The sequence below is a fragment of the Corvus cornix genome, chromosome 4 (assembly GCF_000738735.6).
Source record: "Corvus cornix cornix isolate S_Up_H32 chromosome 4, ASM73873v5, whole genome shotgun sequence".
NCBI classification, from domain to species: Eukaryota; Metazoa; Chordata; class Aves; order Passeriformes; family Corvidae; genus Corvus; species Corvus cornix.
This window is the reverse complement of record NC_046334.1, coordinates 58,468,796-58,492,477: the sequence shown is the minus strand read 5'-3', so window position 1 is coordinate 58,492,477 and position 23,682 is coordinate 58,468,796. Positions and strand designations below refer to the sequence as shown.

Sequence of the window (23,682 nt, the reverse complement as noted above, 5' to 3'; positions counted from 1 at the left end):
AATCTTCTTTCTTCCATTTTCATATTAGAGAATATAGTGCACATACTGTAAGTGTATTTACATACACTTGTATAAAAGTGTCTTTATGTAAGTGTAAGATACACCATACCTAGATGGGGAAAAAAAAAAATTATAGAGTACACCCTGCAGAATCCCATAGACTCATTACTCCAGAAATTGGTCTGTTCATGACTCCAGAAATATTTGAGCAGTGGCTTCAGAACAATGCATTTTAATGTGGAAATGTTAAGATAGCTCATTCAAACAGATTCTCTCTTCAGTAGTCAGTGCTGGTTTTGCTCTTATATGGTAATACTGAGACAATAGTATTTAAAATACTTGGGAGGGGGAATTAAATCTGCCATTTAAATTTTTAAATTTCTACTCACTGCAGTGAAATACTACTCACTGAGTAGCAATAATTATTAGTAGAAATATGAATATTATTTTAATAATTTTTAAATCTTTTTAAAATTCTTCTGTTACTTATGCAGAGATCTCATCATACAATATCAAGTAATGTATGATAAAAACTGGTCTCAGGGTTTTTTGTGACATGGTTTTACACCCTGGAATTTGTCTTCTGCATAGCTTTAAAAATGCTACCAGGTACTAAAATGATAATCAAAATTGGCTGCATAAGGTGTTTACTGGGGAGACATATGGGGGAGTAGGAATGACTTTTTTTTTAATGAAGCTGTGTTTTCTTCCTTGCCTCAGTAACTAATTTGCATGTTATCAGGAGAGAATGGTTCATAGAAATCTCTGCACATGGCTTACTTGGTGGTTGGTTGTTTTGGGGTTTGGTTTTTTTTAAGTAGAAAAGCATTTCAAGTATTTTCAAAATAATATAAATTAATCTTTCTTTTTTAGCCTCTTCTGAAGCAGTCACCCTGGAGCAATCAGAGCAGCGGCTGGAGCACGGGAAATATATCCTGGGGAGGAATGCATGGCAGAGACCATCGTAGAACTGGAAACATGGGAATTCCAGGAACTATGAACCAGATCTCTCCTTTGAAGAAGCCTTTTTCTGGTAATGTCATAGCTCCTCCTAAATTTTCTCGCTCTACTCCATCACTGACACCAAAATCGTGGATTGAAGATAATGTTTTCCGAACTGACACCAACAGTAATACTCTCCTTCCTTTGCAGGTAAGGATGGTATACCTGGTGTGTTCATAGTCTTGTATAGCATTTTTACCTCATTCATTTTAAATGAGAATTAAACAGTGGTTGCAGCCCTGATACTTGGTTTGAAAATTGTGTTTCTGTATTATTTTTAGTCTTAAAATAATCCCCACGTGTTCAGTGTATTCAGCAATATATGATTCTCACAGTTGAATAAGAATATTGATTGTCAAGAAAAATGCAAACTGTAGGAGCTGATGAAGCAATAAAACATAGTATGTTTAATCCAGCAAGTATTTTCTGCCTGTGGTAATGCTTATATTCTTACAAATTCCTTTAAAACTCAAGGTTTTTTTGTTTGTTTGTTTGCTTGTCCTTGTACATAGGTTTTCTTACTTTTGTAGATGGTTCTCGAGTCTTTGTCATGTTTGTCTTCTACTGGTATTTTAGGCTGATGTTTGTGTGTGAGATCATTTTCCTCCACATTTTAGCACCTTTTGTTTTTGTGTTGTCTGGAAGCCCTGTGATTTAGAAGCGTTAAACAGAAGGATGTGTCTTAGAACTAAAGATCTGGATTCACCTCCTGAATTTTGCCAGTGACGTCTTATGTGACTTTAAGTCATTTAACTGCAGCCTCAGTAACCTCTTGGTAAAATGTTATTTTTCCTATTCTTACCTATATTAATTTAGTCATTCCTTGTTAGCAGAGGCCTTTCATTTGTCATAATCGTGACCACATTTGAGCTGTATTTGCATAAATGGCAGTCTAACACTTATGTAGCTGAGGTAGTCGGAAGAGGGTGCTCCTTGGGACCGGATTTCCCACTAGAATTCTGGTTTTTCTTACCAGTTTTCTGGTGAATTTGGCACAGGAGGCCATGTCCTGACTCTGCCCAGGTGTGCTCTGATACTTGTAGTGTTTTTGAAGCTAACGTGACTTTCGGACATGCCGAAATTATGCTCCAAGTACATGCATTTGCCCATACTGTGAAAACAGGTTCCATTAAGTAGCCTTGCTAGCTAAAATATTGTAGTAGAATAATCTTTTATGTGGGTAGAAAGATGGGGGGAAAAAAAAGCTGTACTCTTCAGGAACTGTGTTGTATTAAGTAAAACGTATTAGAGATTGATAATGCTTTGCAGGGCAGCAAAAATAGTAGAAAGTAAATGCTGAAATCTGTCCCAAAGATGTTAACCTAAGGGACAGATACAAAAATGTTAATCCCATCATACACTGAAACCGCTGTGACACACACACTGGAATTCATATGTAGCTAAGCACAAGTTGTGAATGTATTTGCTTATTCAGTATGTCTTACGAGTCCATATGACCAATACTTTGAACTTTCAGAAGCTTCTACAGTGGTTGTCTAATACAGATTAACTCATTTTATCTGTGAGCAAGTGTCTTGTGCATTTAGGCTATCATCTAAATAACTTCTGTGTAATAGGGTAGAAAAGAAATCCTTGCAATTTAACTTTATAATACCTTAATATTTCTGTGTAAGGATTGGGGGATTTTTTAGAATGTCAGAGTGAGAAGTTGGGCATTCTCAATCATTGGTCACACCTATGAGCACCAGACCCACCAATAAAATAGGCCTGTTTGGATATCTTTATGCTGTTGATCTGTCTATGCTTAAATCTCCGTGACATGTATAAAGTCATAGTTGCAGAACACAGTAAAAATAAACCTCTTTGAAGGGTTGCAGTGTTATCTACTGCTATTGTGGAAACACTAGATGTTTCCATAAATTACTTTGCTACACTGAAATCGTGTTCTTGTTTTTCAGTTAGTACACTATTGTTATGTGATTAATTCCTTGTGATGACTGTTACATTTTTCAAGTCATAATGAAAAAGTTAAACAGAGCTTGGAGCTCGTGCTTCTTTTCATCAGGCCTTGTTGGCAATTGCAATGCTGTCAAACACCCATCTTTGCTGATTTGCGCTGTGCTTGTCTCCTTCCATAAAAGGCTGTGGTATTTAGATTGAGAATTCTTAAAGATACAGTAGCAATTTCAGAAAATACTGAAAAATAATAGTAATTAAATCTTGTGCCATTTGGAAAGTATAGCACAAAAGTATTTATGTGTGTGTAGAAGTTACCTATCTCTTCCAAGCTTCCACAGAGCAAACACATTTTAGCATGCATGTTGGATACATACTGCATCATTTACAGTTTTGCTGAATATTTGTTTCTTTGGCCTAACTGCAGTTAAAATTTTGTAGGGGAGGGGACAAAGCACCTCTCTTCCAAACTTCAGGTAGCTCAGACTTAGCAATTAAAAACAGCTTAGAAAAGCTAGTGCTCTCAGAGACTAACTTTGTGTATATCTTTAGTGTTCAGCTACCATTTTTTTAAAATGCTAAATATTTTTGCAAAGTCCAGATAGCGTTCAGCATGTCATCTGCTGATCTTTTCTGAAAAACAGGTACCTCATACAAACAAGATAAACCACAGAGGAATTGTATCCAAGCTTGAAGCTTTGCCGTTCCATCAAACTTTTTTATTATTTGGTATTGGCATTGATGTGTGGTCCCCAGAATAGAAGTGACATCAATTCTGATTAAAAACTGCGTAACATTAAATTAATATACCAGTGACAATGAGTGTCCTTTACTGATAACTGAGTAAACTATTATGAGTATTGCTTGTAGGGATGAAAGCAGATTTTCTGTACTTCCTCGTTAAAACTGAAACATATCCCATGTGAAGTTGAATTCACAATGGCCACATTAGTTGCAGCGAAGCCGCTTTTGCTTACAAAAGTTAAGAAAGTCATCCCTTAGGATTTTTAAAAAGTTCAGCGGTTTGTTTTGGTTTCAAGTAAAAATAATTAAACATCATGGCAACACTGATCTAAATGTGAGCAAATAAAGCCTATAGCCAAGTTTTTCTTACGTGGCTCACTGTGAGAAGCTGTTTTGCCTTTCTCATGATTTTGAGATGATACTAACTGCATCAAATAAAGTTCTTTCAGACATAAAACCTTGTAGACATAATTTTTTCTGAGTTCAGTCATACTGCTTCCACCATTATAGGTACTTCATATAGGGAAGGGTTGTTGCCTTGTACTTGAAACATTAAAGGAACAGTTAGAAATCTTGTCAAGTATTGACACCGTACAACTTAAGCATTTAATTGAGGGGCCTATTTTTCTCTCCTTAGAGAGAATCTAGGTTCCTTATTTAGATAATCTAATTCTCTAGAAGAGCGTACCTGGCACCACTGACCTTACACAGCCCTTGGGATTGTACTTTAGGCACTTACATTGCATTTCAAAAAGTCAGAAAATATGAATATTCTCTTTTATTCCCTGACCTAAAGTACAAAAAAACCCCAATTATAGGGTACAAAGCTGAAAATATATTTCTAAACCTTTTGATACAGGTGTTTTTCCCCAAAAAAACATGCTCCAGGCATTTCTGTAAAAAACCACAAGGACAGAGATCAGTGTTTTGTATATCCATTTTTTTGATTTATATTTCTTGTACAATGAAAATAATGAACTATTTCTAAATTTTTATTTTTTTTAAGAACTGCAGTATCCTGTTTTGTTTGCAAGCTTAGTTTTTCTTACCATCCTGCAAATAATCTTACTAAAACACGTTAAAAATGTTCAATACTAGACATCAGTGTTCAACTATTTTCATTCTATGAAAAACACTGCATTCTATGAACAGGAATTTAATTTCTGTGTCCCTTTTGAATTAAGGAAATACACTGCGTGTCTAGGTGGTTTTCACCTTGATTTGTCCTTCCTGTTTGTTCAGACAAACAGTGTGTAATGTTCATGGTCCTAAAAGCTGAGTGTTGTTATTCTGTGTTTAAACATAGCTCTCCAGCTGGGGATTGGTATGGTAAGGTCGCATCTTGTACAAATGCAGATTTTTCTTTTTGAAATGTGCTCAAGTTTTTGAAGAAAGCCAATCACATAAAAAACAAAATGTGGTTTAAAATTGTATGTCACAACAGGTGTTAGTTTTAGGTACTTAATTTAAGCTGCTGTCCTGTTCTTCTGCCTTAGAATCACTTCAATTTGGAGAATTTCAAATTTTTGATATGACAGTTTTAGTACAATTTAATACCACTTCACATTTTCAATGGCTGATCTAGATGATACACATACCAGTGAATATTAGGTGAAGTGCAAGTTGCTAAAGTTGGATTCTTAATGCCATGTTTAGACTCCTAAATGTGTGGCCCATTTTTTCAGAAGTGCTGAATATTTGGCAGCTGATGTTAAACTTTAAGGCATTGAGATTATCTAGCTGCAAAGTTTTCTTACTCTTCACAGCAGTATAATTGTCCAAACACTGATCTATAAGGTAGGCTTTACCAGTTTATTTTTTAATGAGGCTATGCTGGAACAGAACAGTTCAGGGTTTTTAATGCAGTGGATTGATTGCCTAGGACTGATTAAAATGACACACACAACCAGATACTTGTGTTTGAGGACCATACTGGGGATATCTCTAATTGGGGAAGGCGGTCTGTGACCATGCTTTTAACTTAAGGATCACAACCTTTGAATAAATAGTATTAGGAGCTGCACAGATTACACGTTCAAAGGACTCAGTTAGTGAGAAGTTTGTGGTGCTTACCATACAAATGTTTTTATGATTTCATATGAACTTAGACTTTCCTGCCATTATTTAAATTTGCTTCAGTTATACAGCTCATTCTATTAATGCAATACAAAATCAGAATTAGTAAAATTCAACAAAATATTTAACAACCATGATAGTATAGCAGTGATGTGTATGCTGAGTATCTTATCTCACCTTGTTCTCTGCATTAAAATGAGTATGTTCTCACCTAGGATCCATCCAAAAGTACATTTGCTATATGTGCTGATGTATTTGCATTTAAGTACTCAAGGCTGAATAGATATTTCTAGATTTGGGGCAGGGCTGTGAGAAACCCAAAACTTGAGTAACATCCTCCCTTTCAGATGACTAATGTCCCTTTAGTTATTTCATTGAAACTATTAATATACAAATTTTCTAGATTTGCCTTGAAAGTCAAGATTGCCAAGACTTTAATCAATCTCCATAGTCTGGTGTCTGGTTGTTTCCAGGTTATGAATACATATTCTTGAGCTGAAGCACTTCAGTGTTTTAAAATGCTTATGTAGCTGGGAAGTAGGTGTGTCTTTGCCAAAGGACTCGTTCGTGGTGCATTTTAGGCTCAATTTAGTTAGCTTACGTAGCTGGTTGTGTCATTTTAGCTTTCAACACTTTGTTGTCAGGATGACCGTTCACAGATGTCTACCAGACATCTTTAGTTCATCTTTACCACTAATGACACTGTGAAGAGTAACCAAGCAATTTTGGGTGTCTACTTTAAGCCTTCCTCCTTGCTTTTTTATAGAGCTAAAATTGTAGTTTCAATAGGTTTTCATATTAAGTTTCTCATTTACAGTGGTTATGGTTTCAAAAAGGGGCTTATGGTTATAGTATATCCTCACTAAAATGAGAATATTGAAGTTTAGATGTTAGAGATATTTTAGAATATGTATGTAGGAATTGTTAGATTATTACTTCTAACATTAACACTGAATGCTATATTCAGGCACTTTTTAAAGTGTGGATACTTTATTACTAAATCAGCTGTCACTTTCTAGAAAGTCTTAAAGCACATTTCAATTCAGGTCACGTTTAAGGTGAAAATGATGGAACTTGGTGAAAACAGTGGAGCTTGTTAACATTTTAGTTTGGGAAGCAATTTTAAAAAGGTTTCTTTAATTTAGCTTTTAACAAACTCAGTTAGTTCATCAAGGTCAAAGTTAGAGTTCTTTTTTGCAGCCAAGACAGACCATACTTGAAATGACTATAAGCTTTATGACTTCTGTCTTCAGCTCCCATCTCATGGTGCTACATTTCTTTAGAATATGAAGAGACGTGTCAAGATCATACCTTAAAGATACTACCATTTACAGATTTTAATACCTATGTTAGCATTCTAATTTTTTACTTCAAATAGTCCTCCAAATCAGTAGTTTAAAGCATGTGTTCAAAATTCAAAGGTGTCAGACTTCTTAACTATGGACTAATGTTTGTGGTTAAAAATTAACAAAACTATTCACCATTCAGTAGCTTTGGTCCTTGTATTTGCTTTATGCATAAGTGACAATATATAAACTTAGAAGTGTGAGTGCAGTTTCTGCAAATGCTCAAACAGGATAATCTTTGCATAAATTGCACGGGTATATTTAGAAGTCCTAAATAGAATGTGCCTAGAAAAACTGTTGTTCATCAGTTTAGTATGGAAACTTGCTCTTCAGGGAAAGCTGCCCTCCTCCCATTTGTGCATATTTAGGTGCATGGCTTGGGGACTACTTCTCAAATGCACGCTCTTCAGGTGTATTCTGCATGACACTGTCAAAAGCCCGTTCTAGCACTTGTGTTCTGTGGGAAGGGTACTTTGTGCTTCTCCTCTTCCTAAAATAACTACCACTTTTCTGTAAACTTTCTTACACAGACAATTTTTTACTTAACCATATCGCTCAGGCAGTTGTACCAATCTGCTGTACAAATGCAGTTATGATTCTCATTTGGGAAAGGTAGGTCAAGCAGGATGCAAGTGTTTAGACAGCTAAAAGTAAAAAACTAGTCTGAGAATTTGTAGTGCTTGGGAGAAGGTAACTATCAGCTCTGAGGGAAAAGAGCTAGCATTTTGTTGTGACATTCCACAGAGATACAGACCTACTGACACAGCAAAAGTTCACTTGGTTCTTAGCACAGGACTGATGAGCCACAGAGCTGAAGGAAATGAAAAATACTTTACAGGAATTCAACCTTGACAAAAGGTGCTTTGGGAGTCAGGATGATAGAACACATGTATTAATATACATCCTTAGGTTTGGGAGTTAGAATGATAGAACACATGTATTAATATACATGCTTAGGATTGGGAGTTAGGATGATAGAGCACATTTATTAATATACATGCTTAGGTATCAGGGCCTTTTGCCCTACTGATTATCTTTAGTTTCATTATTTCAATGTGGTTGATAAGCATTTACCTTCAAAAACAATCTGGAACTATCTTTAAGACAACATGGAAGTAGTTCTAATTTTTGGGACTACTTCTATGTTGTTTTAAAAGTAGGTCCAGGTTGTTTTAGAAGATAACTGTTTATCAGTTGCATTGAAATAATGAAGCTAAAGGTAATCCTAATTCTTGGGACTGTTTCCACATGCATGGAGATCTGGAACAATCGTGTTCAGTGGTACTGCTTTTCGTGCTTGTCCCAAAAATTGACCAAAACCATAATGGAAGTTTTCTGATTTAGTAGTGCATGCTGTTGTAGAATTGTACCCTTTCAGCAGACCTTTCTAGAAAATACTTGCTGGTGTGTGACTTACATTACTGAAATACTTTTAAGTTCTGCTTTGAAATTAAAGCTTCCTATTTGCATAGATGATAACTGTTCTCTTCAAAGATATAGTATACGTATTTGGGAAGCTCAAAACAGTGTTGTAGCATTATAAAGTCAAGAGGCACGAAGATTTAAAATGAACCTTGTACCCAAAGAATGACCTACCTTTAGAGATAGTTACATTCAGATAATGTTGCTTCATAGCATGCAATTCATCAGTGTCATTTGCAATAGAGATTGAAATTTTGAAGCAGTGATTACCAAGATACTACCCAAACTCACGAGTGGGTAGCATGATGTGTGGGTAGTGGGATAGCAGAATGCAATTCCCATATTTAAATCCTGCTGTACTTAAGTGTATTCACAACATTTTTATATTGTGCTGTGCCTGCCCCATTTTATGTTTCCGCTGCCCAGAGTTAAGTAACACAAGCCAGGGAAACAAACCACAAAATTTCTAAGGTGTAAAAAGGATGGGAAAAGCTTATTATTTCTTCTCCTTCTAGCAGAGCAAGACCTTTCACATTAGATACACAGAACTTTCAAAATACAATGATGCAAGGGTGAAGTTAGAATCATTGCACCATGTCACCCAGTGGAGCAGTTTACAAATAAATTGCGAACACATTACATGTTTTTCTTTTCCATTTCTCTGTAAGATTTAGGACCAAGTAGTCAGTTTTAGGAATGAACCATGGTTGACCCTTTTCTTACAGGCTCCTGCTCCACAGAGTGTCATTAAGTCTGTAATAATGACCATTTCCCAGACAGTCATGTGTTACCTCAACACATATTTATGTAGCAGTGATAAAAAAAATAAATAAGAAAATATGTAATGAACCTGTAACAAAGATAAAACACCATATACTGTTCAGTCTGGTTTTTACCAATACTAGTTCTTTTCTCCTGTCAATTACAGAGATAGCAAAGCATGTTTTGTCTTTACTCAGCACTGGTTTTTGCAAGAGCACTTACTACCTACCAACTAGTGCCTTAAAATGACTTTAAGACTTCATTAAAAATCCTGATGAGATACCTTCTGAATGCTAGGGGACAGTAGGGAACAGATCCAGCTTGGTCAGTGCTCACACCTTCTATAGACAGGTTTGCTGTGGTAAGCTAGTTCTTTTCATTGTGCTATTGAGAAACAAACCTCTAAGGGCATGGAGGCAGATTAGTCGCTTTAGTTTAATTTTGGTGGTTCTCAGGGTAACTAAAGAACTAAATGAAAGCCAGCCAGTCCCAAAATAAAGGTTGCTGTGAGCTAAAATAGTGCTGGGGACTTGCTGGCACACTGAAACCAGGTTGAAGACTGCCTAATGAAGTGTCAGTGGCATTTGGTCTGGGATACAGCAGGAGACAAGAGAAACCTACTTTTTTTAATGTATCATTAAAATTGTCAAGGGCTTCCAGAAATACTAATTTGATTAGATCCTTTATTTTCTAACAGATTGCTTACCCAACAGGAACCCATTACTCTTAATAATTGTTCGAGGTAGAAAGAGGTGGGGAAAAAAGGCTTCTGCTTCTTCATCCCAACATTGACTAAACTTTCTAAGAGATGAATGTAAAACCCTAGTTTCATCATGGCAAAGCTGATCATAAGTCATAGTGTGTGATTCATAGAAAAATTCTGTTCCCAAGTTTGCTTTTTTACTCCTCCAGTGTGAGGAATACCTGCTTGCTGAGGGACGTAGTTTGACATGAATCTATGGTTCTGCTAAACCATCACAGAAAGTCACAGTAAGCGTGGATCATATACCTTTTGCCCCCATGGTATACATACTAAGTGGATGGCTGCATCTTTAGGGAATTTCACCAGTCCTGGGATGTATATGATGTATTTCATCCTACTCTGCTGAATTACTATAGTGCAGACAGAAGACAACAGTAAAATTAAGGCACGATTATAGGATTTAAGTGCAGTACAGTCTAGCCAGAAGCCTTGAAAGTAGAAGAGATTATAGTTTTACACAAACTATTTTCAGTTTCTGAAGGGTATCCCAGAAAGACCAAAGAATTTAGAAGTTGCCTTGTTTCTGCGTGTGTAACTTGGGTGCATTGGAAAACATGGGAGAAAATGTCTTAGGTAAAACAAAATCAGGGAAAACATTTATAGTTCATTGCAATAACTTTTATTACTGTCAGTGAAAACATTTTTAAAGACAGTATGGTAACTTCTTAATATTCATGTGTAAAAGAAATTGTCCTCTATAAGGCTGATAATCTGTTAGTATGATTTGTGACGTTTCCTGTTCATAGTTTAGCTTCAGTTTTCCACCCTTTAACCATTAAGTGCTGACCATTTGTAACTCAAGTCTTTGTACGCAAAGGCCCTGAAGCCAGCAAGCACAGCCTTGGCAGGGGCTGGTGGCTCATGCTGGCCTCTTGGCCAAGCACCAAGAAAGTGCTCTCTTCTGTGTGACATGACTGCCCTTCTTGTCCTGTACTTCCCCACCTTCCTCACTATTTTACTTGTGTGTGAAATGAAATTGAACTCTTACAGACATTAGTCTCCTTCATTAATCAGCCTAATGCATAACTCTGCTGTGGATCACTAGAACTGATTCAAGCAGTTCTGAAGGAAACAGGCAATCACAGGCTGTCAAATGCAAACACAGCATTTGTTCACACTGCCTCTCTAGTTTTATATTTGGATGCTGTTAAAATTACTGTTAAGAAAATCAGATTTTACTTTGTATCATTGTCCATTTCCAGAGTGTCTGAGTGGGCAGCTTTTAGAAGGAATCTGTGTTTGCTTTTCAAGTTTTTTGTTAAAAATTACAGAATTTGTATTCCAATGCTAAGGCTTTTGTTTTTTTTTAGGATCGAAATAGAATGTATGACAGTCTGAATATGCACTCTTTGGAAAACTCCCTTATTGACATTATGAGAGCAGAGCATGATCCACTTAAAGGTATGTTATTATGCTAAATAAAGAAAAAAGGGTCATCCATTCTGCATATTTGAATTAATACTGATTGTTAATTTAGATTCTAGGTTCATATTAAAATGGCAAATGAACTATTTTCTCACTAATGAAAAGTCTATCTTAAGCTGTCTTTTACTGAAAACGTTGTTTCACAGTTACGTAGAACAAACTATCCCTAGTGTTGCCAGTTAATTTTCCCTTTCTCTGCCGTTGAAGCTGAAAAGAAAACTAAAGTCCATTGATAAAATCAGCTTTTGTCCTTTTAAATATTTTTTCAAATCTACTGGAGGATACTAATGCATCCAATCTGAAGAAGTCCAGAAATACAGTTGGCTTTAGAATGCTGGTTCCTTTTACTGTTCTGGGCTCTATTAAATCATTTGGCCATGGCAGTTAAGCATATAGCTAGCGTATGTGGGCTTCCATTCTAACTCCTTTGTTCATTGTGCATTAACTCTTGTCAATTCTGTTTTTCCATACTTTCTCAGGTAACATTTACTATTGAATATCGGGGCAGGGAACTCAAACCATTTTACTTGGACTGGTCAAATGTTAGTTCATTTGTGGTGTTCTAATTAGACTAACACAGTCTAATTTTAAAATTATCCAAGTCTTCGGACTTGCTTTGTAGAAATTAAATCTCTGCATTGAAGCAGAGACAACAACAAAAAAACAAAACAGGCTTTTTTTCAGCATTATTTACTCCCTTCCATTCTCCATTTCTAGAGGCTCCTGTACTTATTATATATTACATTAGCACAGAAGGGCCTGTTGTTCTCCTAATTTGAAGGACACCTTGCTAGTCTGCTCATGCTTCTCTTTAAGATCTGTGTAATCAATTGGAAGACCTGCAGCATTCAGATAGCATTTAATAGTATTTTAAGATTTAAAATAGCCAAAAGTTTGGAGTGTTTTCCTGAGTTGCAAATCACTACAGAGCATCTGTAAGTATATAGCATTTACTTAAACAGTTAATTTTCTTTGACTTTAAAGTAAGTAGAAGCTGAAATTAAACTTTCATAGGTGTTTTTCAGTCTGATCTCTTCTTTCTTACTGCTTAGAGAGAATTAATTCCACTTTAGCAATTTTATCATTTAAGTCCATTATTAAATTCAGTTTCCATCTATTCTACATGTTTGCAAAACATAATTAACACAAAAGGTTTGAAACCTGTAAACAACTAGCCCAGTGGTAACTGCTGTGTGCTAAAAGCATGCATATCTCATCAAAGACAGTGTGACCAGGTGTATCATTCCTCTTACACAGCATTCTTGCTTCTATTTGCCACACTCAGGTGGTGACTAATACATCTTGCCTTGTCTGAAAGCTGCTCTTAGGCATAAAGGTAGAGAATGCAGATCTTCTATTGCAATATTTGCCATTGACACCTCTCACATTCCTGAAAATGAAAACCAGTCTGTTTCTTCTTTCTATGCACGCTGACATGACAAGTGGAAGTGGTTGCTCGATTCCCCCTGCCATCTCACTGTTTTAATTTTGGCTCTGTAATTCAGAAGAGATTTCGGAGGCACAGTGAGCACAGAAAATACCAATTTTTATTTTTATTCATCTCTTCGTACTTCATTATGTTACAATAGATGAAAATTGTGTATTTCCAATAATAATTTTCCAAGGAAAGTAAGACAAGACAAAGCTTTAAGATTTGAAAGTTAATTTGGTTCATACGTAGATACCTTGAAAAACTTAGTAGTTTCCATCTGTGCTTTCAAGGGACATGAGAATATGGTGTCAGTCTACAGTTAAGAGATTTATTTTTTTTAACAGTTTCACCATCATGTTCTTGCAGTGAAAATTCTGCTAAGTTTTATGTTTGAACTAAAACAGATGGAAGCCATAGATAGTGATGAACTCAAAGAAAACCCATTTTTCTGTTCGAGTGCCAGTGAACAATGCACATGCCAGCTGAATTTAAATAGAGTAATTGTGTGCTGCTATTTAAGTTGATTGGATAAGATACTTTTTCTCTGTGGGTGTGATTTCAGCTGAAACAGCTACGTTATTAACAGTAAGGCATGAGAAATATTCCTTATGGACTGGAAATTGGAGGAAGTGCCCTCGTGCTGTAACAGCCTTTTAGTTCTTCTCTACTCTCTTCTGATTTTTTTTCACCATTGATTGGCATTTCTGTAATTTCTGAGCAACTTTAACTTTTTTTTTTCTTCTCCCTGCCAGCCATGAAACTCTAACTTGGTTATATCAGTCTTTGTGACTTTTCATCAGAGAAAATCTAACATTTACTTAAAACTCCATCATATTTGCTTGCAGAATACAGAGGATTAAGAATATTATTGTTGTTATTAATATTATTATTATTTGTTGCTCTTATTAATATAGAATATATATTGTTGTAACTAAATGGTATTTTGTAACTAGAGAATATTTTTATGACAAGTTCTCAAGTAAATTGTAGCACACTAAAACAATGCATCTTTTATATCTGATCATAGCAGTAAAATGAAAGTCCCTGGAATTTTAAGCACGTGTTTCTGATTTAGCTGCTTACAATATCTGGAGTATGACTAAGCATCTTGTCTCACATTTTGCACAATGAAGAACAGACAGTCTGTGACTATCTCATAGCTTTACGTTTTGCATGTCAAGATCCGTTTTAGGAGCAAGTCAAATTTCATCACTTTTGCTTTCATGAACTTGAAAAAAACTATTTCAAATATGATTCACTGAAAGCTAAGTTTATGCCTGCCAGAAAATTGTTTATAGATGACTAGTTTTGGCTTCACTTAGACAAAGTTTCATCATTACAACAGACATGATCAAAAAAAAAGTAATTTTTAGCTTTCGATAAGATATTTTCAAGGTAGGGTAATAGGGAGAAGATGTTTGACTTTACTAGTCATTTCAGCAGAAATACTGCTCGTATTAAAACTAATCCTTCCCATGCAGCATTCTTGAAATGCGTTTCATAACAAGATCTTAAGTAATGTTTAAAATTATCCCATCCATTCAATTTTAGTGAAATATCTGAAGTTAAATTAATTCATTTTTATATCATTGTTCTTAAATACCCTTTTTATTCTTATAATAGTCCTTAAAACAATTGAGAGAAGAATTAAAATGCTGATAGCCTGACATATATAGGTATTGCTAGTATAACTCTTCAGACATACCACTTGTGTACTTACTTTTCTTTTTTCCCCTTCTTCTCCCCCAAATATCAATGCATTTTGCTGTCAAGAAGCAGGAAAGTCAATGCTTTTGGGCTGAAACAGTTTATGGGGAATGCTTAGAAGCGGTGGTTATATTTTGTATGCAATATCTATTAGTACTGAGGAGGCAGTGATTTAATGGTATTCCTTATTTGCTGTTTTAAACATCTTTCTAGTAAAGACTCTGGCACAGAGAACATTGTCTTCCTTTGCATATGGAAAGTTTTGCTTTCAAAGACATTTGTTTCATATTTTGTGTTATGAAGCTCTAAAGTTTAAAGCTGCACAATTTCTTCCTAGAGTAGTTCAAATTGTGCTCAGAAAAGAGTTTCTGAGGCTGAAGAAAATAGAGAGGAAAAAATTCTCTCCCTAGTCACATAAAAGGCTTTGAGATCTTACATACAGATTTGTTTCTTCTTTCTGTCATAGAAACTTTTTTCTGATAAAAGAATATATTTAAGACTGAGAGACTGATTTGTCTGAATAGATGGACTATCAAAGAGAACCCATTTGGCCTCGTTCTGGCTTGCATAATTCATACGCAAGCATTGGAAAATGCAGTCTCCAGGCTTTCTGTAACTAGGTGTAGTCCAAACACGGGTTTGTGCTGTTGTCTTAACTGCGCTGATTCCAAAAACTATGCTTTTTGAAACTGCTGTGATCCTCAGCCATTAACGCTTACTGGGAAAAGCTTGACTTGGAAGCTTTTTTTCTTCTAGTCAGGAGATCCCTTGAAAAACAAGGAAAAAGGGTAAGGAATGTTTGATTCTCAATCTCTTCATACAATAAATGAAGACTTTTTTTAAAAATGGGGAGAGTAGACATGAAATACCAAACTTGTGAATCTGTGAGTCAGTAATGTTTAAAACAGTAATGTTTTAATATATGGGGATTCCTTCCAACAGTTTAGTTAAATAGGAATAGAAAGTATGCATTTCTAAAAGTAGATGTGAATTTGCCTTAAAATGAAAAGTGAGTAAGCACCACTACATATATATGCTGAGAAGTTTACAAAAATTTAGATTTTCATTGCCCCTATCAGTAACATGAGATTACAGAAATGTTGCTAAAACTAAGTTTGTTAGTCTTTCCTCATGGTTTGGATTAGCAAGACTTCTAATTGGATTCAGTGGATAAACTGACCCACCAAAATTTATTTGAAGCTTTTTATTTTTTTTCTGTCCTTACAGAAGAATGCATTGAGAAATATGCACCAGGCAGGCAGTTCTGTTAATTTTAATTACATTTAGATAAGGAAGAGGAGGTTAGGTTTAATAGAGCTCTAGTTGCATAAGAAGTGTCAGGCATACCTGCTTCTTAGCAATGTTAGTTTCAATTTAATAATTCTCATGTATCATGGCTAATTAGCAGTAACATGGTGAAGTTGCAAGTTCAGGTTTGCACAGAGAAAATTTTTATAACGTGATGATCTTTCTGATACAGAATGGCAGTGTTAGGCATTGTATTTGTTCCAGATAGTAGCAGCTTATGAATTTTGGGTTCTATAGAGGGATAGTGAATTAATTACTTTCCATTTTTCAGGAATGGACTAAGTCTATTATTAAAATATTAGATATTCTCTAACTGGTAGTTGATTTCAAACTGCTCCATCATCTTTATTATTAAAACTACTTTTTTAAGCCGGTGGAGGCCACTGGAACTGCTAGAAGACCATTGAATGGTTTATACAATTCTACATTATTGATATTGAAGCAGGATGGGATTAGATAGGATTTGTGCCTTGTTCTTAAAGTGGTGTCTTTTTTTTTTAATGTATCAAAAAAAGAGTGAAAATAGCCAGCTAAAAAGATGTATGTGATAGAAGCAAAGTAAATTGTTACAAGATGGTACTCGATCTTCTGTATTCTACATACTGATATTTTAAGTGAGGTTTAATACAGTAAATGTCCATTTACCTAGAATAACCTGTTAAAAAATACTGTGATCTGAGCTCTGTATAAAAATGAACCCAGTTTCACATGTGAGATGTTCTAAATTTATGTATGTCATGAAATTCAGGTGGACAGCCTAGAAAACAATGCATTTTAGTTCAGCAGATTAATCTGAGGGATAAGAATCTAAATTAACAATATAAATAAGTAGCAGCGATTGTGTTTTGAAAAAGTAAGTAAACATTCTATGTTTAAAATGTTCTTAAAGTTGTAAGTCCGAGTATTAGACCAGGTAGCAAATACAGGGGTTTAGTTCATCAGAATGCAGTTAAGTGTGATTTCATTGAAATAATCATGTAAAAAGACTTAGAAGTATCAATACAGCAGTGTACTGAATAGTATTACTTGTTTTCCTTTTTAGTCTTGAAGTCATTTATTATGAAATCAGGATTTTGGGTTGCAGTGGTGGGCTCAGATGCCTGATGCACTCCTTCCCTTCCACTCAGTGAGAAGTCCTTCATTATTTCAGCTTGGCATCCGTGTTTCAGATGCAGCTTATTTGTGAAGCTGTAAGGGGCGAAAAAGCAAAAGAACGCAAAAGTGGAGTTGTAAACCTAGAATTTACTATTTTTTAGAAGTTTTCTTCCCCAGGTATTGACACTGGTGGGCTTCTCTCTCTTTCTAGGCCTTAAATCTGACTTTTGTTTATGAAGTAATTACAGGGAAAAAAAACCCTGGCCTTTATCTCTCTTTCTAAATAGGAAAAGAGGATAAATTCAGATGGGGAGAAAGACTGTAACCACAGACTCAAGGAAGTTCAAGATAATGATGTCTCACAATTTCTTTTGTTGTTTTAGATAGATACAGCATTCTGATTTGCAAGGAACACCTTATATTGTTGCAAGTATTTCTATAGCAGTGTATGTAAACATGATATGACAGTGATCTTGTGAAATTCTTGCTGCTAGACAAATGAGTATTAGCCTTGCTAGAGCAAAGAACTAAGTATAGGAAAGTTGTTGTACACCAGGCTGAGCAAACCAGTGGCAGCTCCCAGATTGCAATTTAAGGATGCCTTTTTCCCAATTCTTTCCCTATGCATTTCCCAGCATGCATTGCTAGAAGGGCAGAATTTTTATAGTTCCAAGAAACAGCAGGTATTGCTGTAGATGTTCAGTATGACAGAAAAATGTATTAAAACTGGACATTGTGAAGACAAGAGACATAAAGATAGAGGCTCCTACAAATGTTTTTGTTTAGCATTTTGCCTAAGTATGCTCAAAGATTCTGTAGAAGTTAGAGAAGACAACAGAGTCCTTCTGGGTGGCATTCATCTGTCCTTCTCCAGGAGCCTGCCCTAGCCTTTCAGTGCTTCCAAATTCAACAGAAAATTGTACTTACCTAATCTGCAGGTGTTCTGATACCATCCATTCTCACAATAATAAAATCTGTGGGAAGAGAAATAGTACCTAGCTGTATAAAAATCTTCTTGCCATAATGCCTGTAAATAATAGGGCTGAACAAAATTTCCTAAATTATCTTAATCTTGCTATTTTGAAGTTTTAAATTTCAGAGTTTGCAATGTGTGCATTTTCAAATTATTTTTTGGCAGAAAATTACCCTGTTGGTTTCTAAAGGAGAAGAGCAAAAATTAAACCGTATTATTTACAGATTTACAACAAAAATTTTTTTTATTCAACCCCAAAGGTGTCCCTTGGGACTCAGAAATATTTCAAGAAATTTCTAGTCTTGCTGCTAAGCTCATGGGTTTACCAGCAGTAGGGGACCAAACACAGTATGATAAGACTTTCTAGACAGCCTTAATATATAGATTGTTGACTTGGTTTTCTTTCTTTTTTTCCCCTGTGGTTTCTTTTTCTTGCAAGCCATCTACATATATATGACCCTGTAAGCATGTGTGAGTTCTACATGCCCATTGCTTCCAGACTGGGTTCTTCTTTATGCCTTTACAAGCATTCCCATTTCCTTCAAAAGATTTACCTGTTAAGTGAAAGTATTAATATATATATATATATATACACACACACACACACACACATATATGTATGTATGTATATACATGTATATCTATTCTTCAGATTATAAGCAAGCAAGTATGTTTGAATAGCAAAATAGATGGCAATGCAGTTTTTTGCACATTAAACCACAGTTTTTCCAAACACAGCAGCTATTGTAAATGTCTCTCTAGGTCAGTGTGCACTACTGGTATGTTTGCAGCTTCCTGTAAACAGAAGAAATCTCCTTTAATAAAAAGGAATTTGTAGTGAACAGACACCTCAGCTGTGCATTTTAAACCATTCATTTAACTACTAAAGTATAATGTGCCACCAGTGTAGTAAAATGCAATTCTTGAAAAATTCTAATGTCAGGATATAAGGTTTTCATATAATTTTTTATTCAGTTTAAAATGCTGAAAATGCTAACTGTAATAGTCTTTAATTTTGTTGAATCTGTAGGTAAAAAACTGCTCTAATTTTGCTAGACTTACTGAAAAATATTACATACCAGGCTTATATGAAGTACACCAAGATGCAATCATAAATCAGTTAATAAAATTTTCATGCCTTGATTGCTATTAACATGATTTTTCTTAGATTGATTCAGTAGAGAAGCACTAAGTTGTAGAAATGCCACTCTTTTAAGTGATGTGCATAGTGCAGTTATTCAGAGTCACTGTGAAAGAGACGACTAAAGCAGTCAGCACTATTTCTGGGTGTCATGAAACAAAGAGTGGCTTTATCCTATTGGAGCTGATCCCAAAGTACACTGCAGATCTTATGACCAGAGAATTAAGGTTAAGAAGTCTGTTCTTGTCAGCTTTAACTTGGGTCAAGGGTATTGTTGGTTAATGTGATTGGAGTTAAATATTACCTCTTTATTTCCCTTAGGCAAATTCTAAGCAATGATTTTTCATTATTTTTTCTAACATAATAGCTAAAAGCTCTGCATTTGTTTCGTTCTTTGGTTTTTGTTTTCTTTTAAGGTCGCTTGAGTTATCCACATCCGGGGACTGACAATCTTCTGATGTTAAATGGTAAGTTCTAATCTTATAACAGTTTCTAATTATCTCTAGCTTAGCTTAAATCTGACATGTTGGTATAAAATTATGCTATTTTATTCTGTTCCTGAATTACTTGCCTCTAGTCTTCAGCACCGATGGGACTGTTGCCATTTTTTGGAGTTGAATGGCAAGAGCTAATCTTGCAACAGCCTTTCATTATATCTAGCTTATTGGAAATCTGAAATGCTCATAATGATGCACTATTCTTTTTTGTTCTCAAGCAAACCAGGGGTATGTTTTCCAAAGAGCTGTAAGAAATCTGTTATACTGAAACAGGAATTAGAAAAATAAGAAGGCCAGAAACACATGTTTTTCTGTACTGGGAAAATAAAGAGTGAACTAGACACTTTGTATTAGACTCATGTGAAATAACTTTTTTTTTTTTGTTGGGGTTTTTGGAAGTGGCTTTGTCAAGCATGTGTCTACCGTGAAATATGCTGAAGTTAGAGTTCATGTTCATGTTCCTCTCCTAGTAGGTCAAACTTCATGAACATCTGCTATTCAGTGAAGGCATGAACTTTAGCCTTTGTTCAAGGCTAAAGAAGGAAGCACAGCTTGGTAATCCATCTAAGTCAATAATAAATCAGGGGTTTTGCACACAGTGTTTTCTACATTTGGAGAAATTAGAGCTGTAGTGCAACAGCTTCTCTAGATTAGAAAACATGGAAGCTGTTGTACACAAAGGAAGTACACTTGTCATTGACTTGATGAATCTAAATGTTAGCAGTAGAGATATTTTTATTAAAAATATGGTCAGTATATGTTTTTTCAGGATTGAAATTGTGTGGAAGGGGTTTTTTGGGGTTTTATTTTTAATTGCCTTGCCCGTTTTGCACAATCATTTACACTTGTGCAAATGGATGTAAAATTTAAACAAATATGTATTTTCCCTGTGTAGCACCGAGTAAATGTTTAAAATCTTAAGGAAATTAAGGTTTAGCTTTATACCCAGTAAAGGAAAATACTGCACAATGGAGATTTGAAGAAGTAGATCCTTTGGTATTGAATGGGTATCTTAGGATAATGGAATATCTTGAAAAGAAAAAATAGGTACTCAACTATTGAAATAAAATCAGTGTTTAGCCAACACAGTCTTGATTCCTCTACGCTGAGTATCAACGTGCTTGCTGTCACAACATATACAACATTTAACTTTTTGTATTTAACTACAGCTTTAAGACCTATTCTGCAAACTGGTTTGTTCAGGTGATATATGTGCAGTTGTCGTTATCTGCTGCTGTACAAGGAAGTGTTAGATGGGAAGGTATTAAGAGAAACAAATTCTTCACTAAGATGGGTGCAAGAAATTAATATTTTAATTCTTTTTATTTTTACTTAGAATGTTGAACTTCTCTTTTTAGAGTTTTGCATGCTGAAAAGCACATGGGAAGTATTCTAACTCTGGAATAGGTCGGAAAAAAGGGGTTTGTTGTTACCATGGACGCTAGGAAAACACAGTGGTACCAGTCTATCGTGAAACCTTACCACAAAGCTAGAAAGAACATGCACTGAAGAATATCTTGCTTTTAACGCTGATGTGGTTTCTCTTGTACTTTGAAAGGTAGCACTTAGTGTGACTGCTGTCCTCTTAAAAAGCTGCAATATTATTTTCAGCCTTCAGTAGGTGAGATAAAAATAACAGTTTGAGTATCTAAAAGGTGCTGCAGCACATAATGTTTAAAATTATGCCCTTTAGAACTTAATTCAGAGCCTTGTTGTAGACACCTATTCTGTATCACATAGCTGGAGTCTGATGTGGCTGTCGGTGCAGGCCAGTGCAGTCGGGAACACTCTTCAGATTGGCGTGTCTTAACTGCAGCTTCGTACAGCTCAAGCACAGAAGCACTGGGAACAGTTTTTTGGAAGCTCCAGCTGCTCAAACTCAGCACAACCTTTCTTTCGTAGCAGGAATTGAGGGGCTTCCTCCAGATGTGCAGTAATGAGAATTATGGTTTGAACACCTATGAAGTTGTAGACTTCAATTTCCTTCTCCACTTAGGTGGATTCAAGCTAACATTTCCCTCTATCCCTGTAACTGATGCCTAAGAGGGAGAATTGGGAGAAGAAGAGTTGGTAATTCAAATACTCACATTTGTACCTTAGTTTCTCAGTAAGTACTGTAGTAGCTGTGAGGAGGAGTAGGAATACCAGACCTTCATAAAAGCAAATCACAAATATTTTTAAACATCCTCAGTATGCATGCACTTATACTTAACACTGACCCTCTCTGAATTTTAGCTGGATTAATTTCAGTGAATTGGTATCTCTGGATCCCAGAAAGGTTCTGGCGTGAGCCAGGCTGAAATTGTGCAGCCCTTTTAAGACAAAGCAATTCTAGATAAAACTTTTTTTTAGGTAATTTTTCCTCTTCTTAAATGATAGAATTTTTTCCAAGTCATTTAAAGTGTGCTTACTGAACTGTACCTAATATTAATATTTACAGTTTTCATTATTTAAATTAATGAAATGAACCAAAGGAAACCTGATTTATGTATTTTAATAAATTATGTATATTATAATTATATATCTGTTTCAGCTTAAGCTGTAAAAAAAGCAATGCATTTTTAATGACTGTTATCTCTCAAAAGTCAAAAAAAAGATACTTTAAAATACCTGAGTGCATCTTTGTCAGCTTAGAGAGAACATTTTTGAAAGTAATAATACAAGAGTCAAGTTTATTGGGATGTAGGGTGTTTTTCCCCATTACAGGGTTCCCTCCACCTTCTGTAGTTTTAATGCATTGAATTTTTTCAGTGACTATTGAAATGTAATTCCACGTTTGATTAGTTTAGCAAGGGCATATTAGACTTCTTAGAGATACTATAAGTGGTTGTGCTTGTAAAGAAAGCTGGTTTACTTCAAACAGAAATTACTAAACTTCCTATACAGGAATTGCTAAATGGGCTTCTGTAGCCTTTTAGGCATGCCAAGCTTGAATGGTCAGAGTGATGTCTTTCAGCCTTAAAATCTATGAAGATGTTATTTTTAAAGAAATCTAAATGGAATTTGGGCACCCAAATCCAATAGAATAAAATGGGAATTAGGCACCTACCCCTTTTAGTCTAGACTCTTGGAAATTGTTGCTATAATTGTTTATGGATTTCTTTAAATTACAATTATTAATGGAAAAGGCTGCATCATGTCTGTCGCTATTCGATTGTTATGTCGGAATGTTAATGACAAATAGTATTTTATCTTTCTATAAACTTCACAGTTATCTTTGTAAGAAGTTTGCCTGGTAGTTTTTCCTGATATACAACATAGTATTTTTAATTCAGCTCTGTCATTCAGTTGAGTTACTTCAATATGTGCGTATCTTATCTCTGCTACATATTGGAAATATGTGTCTGAATAAAATGAAACAATACATTTGGTATCTTTGTGGTAGCATTGCTCACATAACGTACAAGTTCTACTGTCTTGATGTTAGATAAGCATGCACAGAAAATGTATTTACTTCTGTCTTAAATTTGTGAGCTGATTTACATTGCAGAAAGGGGGATTTTAATTTTTCCCATGCGTATAAGCTGTATTAGTAGGCAACTTCAGGGGTATAGAAAAATAAGGTTTTAGCTAAAAAGGGAATATCTTTGTTGTATATGCAACGAAGATATTCCCTTAATTTTGGAAGGTTCCAGTGTTACTGGATTTCATTTTTGTTGGGCTTCATTATAATTCTTGTATGTGTTGCCTAATTTATATTTTCTAGAATAAATGTGTCTTTCATGCATTCTCACTCATTTGAAATCCTTCCAAGTTACTGGCTAATTAAAATACCCAGCTTTATAAACTAAAAGACAAATTTCTCTATGACTTACTGTTTGGACAAGTTAAGGAAAACAGTTTAATCTCTCCTGTTTTGTTGCTGTAAATCAATTATTTGCCTACAGTGTCTGGCCTCTTCCAAAAGAGCTGTCTTCCCTGCAATTATTTATCTATAAACATATGCACTGATTATGTGTATGTTAGATACATCTGTGTAATCTGGATGTATAGATAAACCTGTAATTAAATGTATTTATACAGGTGCCATGCTCTGTAAGGTGTAAAACATTATATGCATATTATTCTAATA

At 35.1% G+C, this 23,682-nt stretch overlaps 1 protein-coding gene across 1 annotated transcript in view; it reads left to right on the top strand.

The window, feature by feature from the left end:
- The window catches only part of CPEB2 (cytoplasmic polyadenylation element binding protein 2), a 53,976-nt gene that overhangs the window by 3,665 nt on the left and 26,629 nt on the right, over positions 1-23,682 (top strand). Inside the window, 3 exon segments of the mRNA XM_039551325.1 lie at positions 874-1,152; positions 11,343-11,433; positions 19,530-19,580. Coding sequence (XP_039407259.1) covers positions 874-1,152; positions 11,343-11,433; positions 19,530-19,580 — 421 coding nt within the window.